This window comes from Schistosoma haematobium, chromosome 6 (assembly GCF_000699445.3).
Source record: "Schistosoma haematobium chromosome 6, whole genome shotgun sequence".
In the NCBI taxonomy this organism is placed as follows: domain Eukaryota; kingdom Metazoa; phylum Platyhelminthes; class Trematoda; order Strigeidida; family Schistosomatidae; genus Schistosoma; species Schistosoma haematobium.
Window position 1 is genome coordinate 17,064,821 of NC_067201.1, and position 8,805 is coordinate 17,073,625.

At 32.7% G+C, this 8,805-nt stretch overlaps 1 protein-coding gene across 1 annotated transcript in view; it reads left to right on the plus strand.

Moving 5' to 3' along the window:
* TRPM3 (Transient receptor putative cation channel sub M member 3) overlaps positions 1-4,476 on the plus strand; it is a gene marked incomplete at both ends in the record, with an annotated part of 101,375 nt that extends 96,899 nt beyond the window's left edge. Inside the window, 2 exons of the mRNA XM_051219466.1 lie at positions 1,497-2,122; positions 3,937-4,476. Of these exons, the coding sequence (XP_051065628.1) occupies positions 1,497-2,122; positions 3,937-4,476 (1,166 nt within the window). The remainder of the gene's footprint in view (positions 1-1,496; positions 2,123-3,936) is intronic.
* Between the last annotated feature and the right edge of the window lie 4,329 nt (positions 4,477-8,805).

The following is an 8,805-nucleotide window of genomic DNA, read 5'->3' on the forward strand; positions in this document are numbered from 1 at the left end:
TAATGCACTACCGGTTTAAGAGTACAGAAATGGATATGTTCTCATGAATAATTGTTGCTTTCCAGGAAGAACTCCCCAATACTAAGGTGATTAACGAATTAATCTTAGTTTCTATGATCTACTCAATTCTATTATCATTCTAAATTACTCAAAACTATTTCATCTCAGCTATTTCGATTGTGAATAACTTGTAATGTGTACGTTGGGATTGTTTCAACAGCGATGAAAGTTTTATCGAACGTAAGATAGTCATAACTCCTCGTGAAATTCCTTAAGATTTCGTACATAATGTCCAAATTTCTGCAATCTAATTTGATTGTTCTGCTGTTGTTATAACTTGTGGCCTGAGTGCCCTCTTAATGTATGACGTAATGATACCGCCAATTAGAGAGCAGTGAATTATCGATCGAACGTATGACACATAAAACACGTGCGAGCAGTCTAGAGTACTTATCGGTCCTGCTTCTTGCTTAGCCCCGTCAGTTAAGTCCTGAACACCAATCTCAGCCTCTGCAATATGAATCATTTATTTCAACATACTGGGTTTATATACCAACTAGACAGACCACATTGTACCATAAAATGGAAAATAACATTTGTACAAGATTTAGCCAAATGTGGCTGTGAATGTGGGAGGTAGTGAATAATAGACAGGGCATAATTCAAGAATGGTAAATCGTAGAATAATAGTTCATAGATCAAAACAAAGCTCATGATAAGAGGGACCTGAATATGCATAGTTTAGTTATTTAACAATTATACGACAAAAATATACGCGTATTATTGGTCCATAAATGGATCCCGAAAGTTACCATTCATTATCCTTATCGGGACATATCAGTTGTATGGACCAAGAAAGTTTGCCGTTAATACCTATCTAATTATCCCTTCATATTCTCTGATATCTGCAAGATGACTGATATTGCTACTTATATGGAACACTAGTAGTACGAATTTACGTGTTGCAAAATGTTAAGTGGTTTACGTTAACAAAATTTTCAACACAACTAAGGTAAAACTGGTGCACTTACTACACTATATTTCGGAATCCCAAAAGGATAGATTCTAATCGCGATCACTTCATTTTGTTTTTTGTTGAGAGTTTTTAGTCTGTACTAATCGATCACCAATATCTTGTCGTCTAGCCCCTAATGTTGGGATTGAACAATATTTGACATTATCTTATTAAATGTGACAACAGTAACTACAGACTTCTTTTGAATGATCAATGGTAGAGAAGTATGTTAGTAGAAATTTCGAGTTGGAATGGTTAACCTCCGAAAACTATGTAATTAGTATGCTGGTGATTCTTACCAAGCCTAACTGTCTCAGCTGTCCCTTGTTATATATCTTTCAATAATTTTTCACTTGATATTGATTGGTTTAGACTGAATTCTATCTTCAAATTGTTTCATTGTCTAACTTCAATTTATGTTATTAAAAATGTTTTTCATAGTCTTATGTTAACTGTTGTTCCCTATCTAACTTTATAATAGATTCACTTATACCTACCAAACATTATACAAGTTATGATACAAATTTACACTTTATCAACCCCGAACTCTATCCATATACTCATATTTTAACTAATACTAATACTAATCATAATTTGAAACAACAAAATTTGATTATTGATTTAAAGAATTATACACAAGATGTGAGTATTGCTAATGAAAACTATATCATGGATGATCATCAGGATAACAATGAATATGTTCATGGTGATGATAATGTTAATAATGTTGATGATGAACACAATAGACGAAATGTTGATGATCAAGATAATGATCCTGATGAAGGTGAAAATATGGAAGAGATGGAAGATGAAATTGATGACGATGATAGTGATGATGATGGCGGTGATGACGATGACAATGATCTAGAAAATAAGGAGAGAAAAATTCAATTAGGTCTTCAAGAAGCTGAAAATGCAGAACGTATTGAACTTCAAGGTGCTATGCTTAGACGATTACGCAAATTATCTACTTCAGTACCAAGTAAACCATGTCATTTATCTGGAGTTAATAACTCTACTGCTAGCCATCTTGATAAACATAATAATGTTAAAATTATTACACATGGATTCAACCAAATTAACTCTCAAAAAACTTCTTGCTGGAATGTAAGTGACTATCATATGATGTTCTTAATTAATATTTTAACTGAAATGAACTTTATTACCTTTTCGAAAGGAATGTTTTGATATAATCGAATGTGTAGACTTTTATACCATTGAAATACTATCAACGATTGTCTTAAATAAGAAATCAAAGAATTATATAAATTAGGTCAAGATGAATAGATAGACTCTACAAACTAAGGTTTGTATAGAATTGTTTTCAGATATTTTAACCAAAATAATTGAATCATTCATGACATTTCAAACTTAAAAGACGACTTTTGTCTAGAATATTAAACTATAAAGACAAAACAACACAATTTTTACAAATATTGAATCGCACGATGTTAAGGCGTTGATAGTCAATAAGGAGTTGAGTTCATCAAACAAGTATATAAGAAGTAAATTACAACATAGATGATAAATTGAAGAAATAGTATATACCTTTACCAAACAAGTATTAGCTGATAACAAAAATGAATCGATAGTTATTCTTCTCAATTTGGTAAAGCTGTTTTGAATAAACTAAGTTCCAATGAATAATGTACCTAACAGAAACTAAATAAGGATAATGGAAGGGGAATGAATTAAAACATAAGCGGGATATACAAACATTTAAGGATAGCAGTACATTACTGTACAGAAACACCAAGTCACTTATTCCAAAATATTTTTAACGCATACACTATTGAATACTAGTAAGTAGTATAATGTAAAACACAAAAGGAGCAAATGATGAAGAAATTAAATTGGAGTCCGAAACTGACAATAACAGTCTTCATCTTATGTATAGGCGTAACTTAATTCTAGGTCTCTTTAAAGAACTGATTGCACATACCAGAACCACTTTAGTGGGTGCTACTAAGACAGATGTAGGACCGACTGATTAAACACTGAGCCATCAATGACTAAGACGGTTTAAAAATATGTTTTGTCATCATCCATCCCTACGATTGATATTGGGTGATATAGAAGTAGGTTTCCAAAAGGTTATAAGAACTCAAGCAACGACACTTCATCTGTCCATGAAGTCATTAAATGTTGATTTGGATTGTATTGAGAGATAATCGGAATCATTGATTTGGTAGTTTACCGTCCATTAGCTTCAAATCTATGGCGTTCTCTCAGATGCATTCATCTGGCATATTCTTGTAAATCTTAGGTTTGAATATTCTTTTCCTGATATTTATCCCAAAACTTCATTCTTCCTTTCTGAAATACATTCTCGGTAGTGTAATTGAAGGGGTTTTGTGGGGATCGGCTTAGGTTTTAGGCTATATTCGTCACAAAGTGATTTCATTTGAGCTACCATTCCGGAATCAACGATTTCCAGACAACTAGCTTGCCTAATAAGGGAATCAGCAGTTGTCGTTCGTAACCCTATCAGGAACCGAATCTAAAACGTTTTGGTTTAAGACAAATACTTAACCACTAGAACCACTGGGTAGAAGTCTGGCGGTACAATTTCAACTTCGACCAATTTTCCATATGGTGCGACAATCAAACGATCCACTTGCGACCGCTGTTTCTGAACTCCTTTAGTCACGAATTTTTACTTGGACTTCAGGAACATCTTGATACAAATCATATTGATGAATCGTACACGATGTAGAAATAGCTATCTAATGCTCCCTATTTTTCAATAGTACCCCAACGGAGATTAATTTATAATGAATAAAACGTTTATTATCTATGTTCGATTTTTGCTATTATCAGAAATAGCTCGTTATTATTCGATTAATGAAATAAAAACGAATAAAATCTACTTTCTCTTTACTTTATTATCAATCTTTTTAATTTACTTGTTTCCTTCACAGACAGAAAATTTACCGGATTCCACTGAAAAATCACCAATTATTGGACATACACATGAAGTTGGATTGATTAGTTCGGAAGATATGGGTGATTTTTTATCACATGTTGCTAATGAAGAGGAAGCGGTTGATCCAGACTTAGATCTAGATTTTGACTCAATTCCTCATGAGTCATCATCATTATCATCATCTGGTATGCGATCATATGTTGAATCCCCTGTAGAACAAGCGGATACATCATTAAATTTAAATGACGACATTGAATTGATCAGTCGAAATTTACGATCATCATCTGGTAAAATGAATACCGTTATTGACGATAATGACGATGATGATTCATCTTTATCACCTTCATTGAATTCACTGACTACTGATAATACAATTAATAACAATAATAATATTCAGTTATCATATCCAAGTCCTATACTTGAGGAAAAGGAAGAAGAAGAAGCGGAAGTAGAAGAAGTATATACCGACAATAATGATCTTGATGATAACCATCATTGTGAAGTTGAAGTACCAAGAATGACAAAATCTCTCTAACTTAGCATAAACACACATAAGCACACAAACTAACTTTCAGGATTTGTCTTTTCAGTTACGTTTTTTTCTTTTTGAAAAGAAACGTTTATCAAATTTACACACTTTCTCTTAATATTAATCAAATATGTATATAAAATAACACTAAAATGTAATGGATATTCACTCAAATAGTGATAAAAATATCAGTTGATCTTTTAATATCAAATAGATATGCACTCTGTTTATTTTTCAGAGTTAGATATATATGTGTGCATGTATCATATAACATTGTCTTACATAATTACTTCACAAACACATTATACATGGCGATACCGATGTTAGTAACGTTACTATGGTCCTTATTTTATCCAATATGAAAATAAAAAATATTTATGCGTTGAGATTTCCCTTTATTACCAATTCGGTGTAATTTTTTTGTATAGTACAATTTACAATGAAAAAACAAACGAATGTTTAATAAATGTAAAGTAAAAAACAATATGGTTGTTCAAATATGATCTTAATCATTTCTGCCTTTGTTCGTAATTTTCTGTGATCTACAGTTAGTGTAAATGTATATTTCTATATATTTCACTTTTTTCCTGTCTTTTCAACTTTTAACAGATTTCTGTGTGACTATACTCCACACAGACACAATCACACATACTTCCTCCTTCACATCCATTTTAATCCATGTATCACAACGAAGATATCCATTTGTTAATTTAAAAACTTACTACTTTTATGATTGATATTATTCCCATTTTCTAATACCTAACATATGTCTATTATTTATTGTAAAACTTCTCAAATTTTCTTTTGTTAGATATGATTATTAATGTCCTAGATGAATTTTCTCCAAAAAAATATATATATATATGTAGAGTGACTACTGATTTATTTACAAGTAACTCAGATCTTTTACAAAATTAAATTCATAGATTACATCACAGAATGATCTTTGATAAACATTAACACCAGTTTCGTCTTAGTATGACTCCTCAGCAGTCGGTATCTATGACCCCACTACAGGAGATTAAACTAAGAGTCTCAGTCTTATGACAAGCGTTCATCCTTTAAACCATTGAGCCTGAATCCAGTTGCCCATACGTCCAACTTCAGTCGATTTGTGATACTGTACGACCATCCTACGTTCTCTGTAGTGAATAACTTTCTCGCAGTCGACCTGGCTGAACTCGACTGGTTACGGATTCTCGCAAAAGCTCCTGAAACCGCATCTTGAAGTCATTCATTGGTGAACAGATACTTATAATCACTATAGGAGTTTTGTAGAGATTGTAGAATTTTTATGATTTTCAGTGGTGGTATTGCTAAGGCTGCTATTTTAGATACTTAAATAGTGGACAAAGCTGAAAATTATTCTGACGAAGAACATTAATAAAGCCTTGCGGGGTTTTACAACGGGTGACAATACTTTAATTACAAAACCAGACAAACGTTATGGAGTAGTTCACATTGGACGAAATTGACTATTTAAACAGAATGAAGATCCTTTTAAATTATAGAAGTAAATTCGGAAACCTAGTACTGAAGAATAATGTGACCGACAGGGTTGGAAAACAACCAATAGACACTGAAGCAATTAAATAAGGTTTAATGCTCGAAATAGTTAGACCTACAAGAACAATAACTCCAAGTCTATATGGTCTGCCGAAATGCACAGACGTAGCTTGCCCCTTTGACTCGATATAAATATGAACAATTCAGCCTGAAATAATACAGCAGGTTGGATAATGAAATTCTCAAGTGGTTACGCAAATAAATAATTGTGTAAAGCGCCAAGGACTCCTTCGGACTTCTTGGTAATATAAGAAATCTACTGGTCAAAAATAAATTTGAAATATCATGAGATAAATCGTCTTTATTTACCAACATTCTCCTGCTGGAAATTGTGAATTTTATTTGCATTGAACAAATATGAGGCTTTATAGAAACCTTGATTCCCGTATCTGCAATAGAAGAGTTGATTCTCAGACACACGATGAATGTTCACTTCCGACTCAACAAATACTATAGATAAGTAGATGATGAAACCATGGGATCACTATTCGGTCCTGTACAGCAGACTTTTCTTGCAAAACTGAAAAATGGACCACTTAAAGACACACTTAGTCACCTAAAATCTTACTATTGCCATATAGATGATGCTTTCATAGTATTAGAAAAATAACATGAGAAGGATAATTTACTCAGTATATGTAATAACATTCATCTATCTATTACTTCTACACGTGGAGAAGAACAGACCAATAGCGTATCGTTTCTAGATGTCCAACTAAGAAGAAGAGTAGATGGGACATTAAAAGAGGGATACATAGAAAATCTGTAGTTGGACAACATACTTATTTCAATAGTTCAAAACCAATCATAATTAAAAGAAAATAAAAATCTCAATTCATCGTGCCAGAATGATTTGCTCCAACGAAACTGTTGAAGATGAATTGAGTAATATTAATAATCTGCTAAGAAGGAACGGATATTCAAATAAATTCATCAATTAACACATGAATGAAATAGAAATAAGACCGAAGGTAACAATTGTTCAGAAAGTCAGTGTTCTTGAAATTACTGTTTCTAAGTGACGCTACCGAGGAAAATAAGACGTAAACGTTAGGAAAAGGGATGGGAGAAACACTTACTTCAGACAAATTGAATGAGGTTTCCCATAATTGACCGATAATGATAACCATCAATAAATAAAGACAGTCTGAATTCGCCACATCCATCTGTATTTATCACCCCAGTCGCTCCTGCAGAGCCAGTTATGTAGGATGTACAGTTCAGTAAGTCAGCCATCGTATAGCAGAACAGCGTCCGTCCTGGCTGAGCAAAGGTATGGTGAAGAAAGCCAACAGCTCGATATGGGCCCATTTAGTGCAAACTGGTCATGGTGCTATTATAAACCAATCCTTTTCAACTATTTATTGGGTGAGTAATTTTTTGCTAAAGCTTGTCAGATTTAAAGTCCTTCAAGCGGCTGAAGCAATAGCCATCCGGATTAAGAAACTGGAGCTATGCGAACAAAAGAAATATTTTTAACTACTTCTCCTCCCTTGACCAACCTCAAAACCAATTAATCAATAGTAATCTTAGCTATTGAATGACCTAATTTGACTATTATACTTACGACCTTTCTTAGTCAAGTGTAATTATCTCTGTTATCATTATTCGCAAATCTTTGTATTATTTAAATAGAGCAAGAACAAACATTGATGCAGAATAGTATGAATTTATATTATTTCGAGGTTTCTCGTCAGCTGCTTACAAACCAAAATTGTGATAGAATTTTTTTTTACATGGAGATAGTATGAAACAATTGACATAAATGAGTGTAAATAACTGGATTACAAAGATAACTATATATATATATATATATATATATATATATATATATATATATATATATATGCTAGAAACAGGTCAGAGGTCAAAAAAGGGGTTAATTCAGGTTGGGTGGTGTAATAGTTTAGTGAAGTTCATAAATTGTGTGATAATTAGAGATTAATGTTCTTTGTATTATCATTATTACTATTGGTTAAACATCATTATTAATCTCCCCTATACATGGTTCATTCAGTTACTTCGCATTCATCCTACCTTATTACGTCTTAATAAAAATTTTCTACACAATATAGTCTCGATAATACAATGAGAAGACGAAGTTTATCAGAATTATGTGATGATATATTAGCGCAATACATTTCGAACAATCTGATCACACATATACTTGTTAAGAACATTTATATATGAAAATTAAAAAGGTCAACTAGACAGGTTAAGGGTAAGTCATAACAAAGGAAAAATATTGAAGTACACAAAAACAAATGTGATTACTACTCTTGATAATAAATCAGCATTACCAGGGTATGTTAGGTGTAAGGACAAATTGTTTTTGAACGCATAAATGGGAGTTTCAATTTCCGTATAGCCAAGGCTTCAATAAACCTTAGTATACGTTCTCGAAGGCTTTTGTATAACACAACAAATGCTGATTTGATGTCAACCATATGACCAGTCTCAGTCAAATGTTTCGCAATGGAAGATGATGTTGGTCTATCCCGTGATCTTATTTGATCGTTGGAATCCATTTGTTTCTGCACCCACCCTTAATTGCAAATCTCTATTGCTCCTCCCTATGTACGTGTTTCCACACATACATGTAAATTGATAGACACTATGGGATGTGATACAATCGCTTGCGTGCTGTTTGGGCTTTTGGTGAAAAATAGACCATGTCTTTTAGATAATGACGAGTTGGGCTGCATAAAATGTTCGGTTGATAGCTAATTTAAGTCATCGTTTCAACACGAGACTATTTGTGTCGCCTCT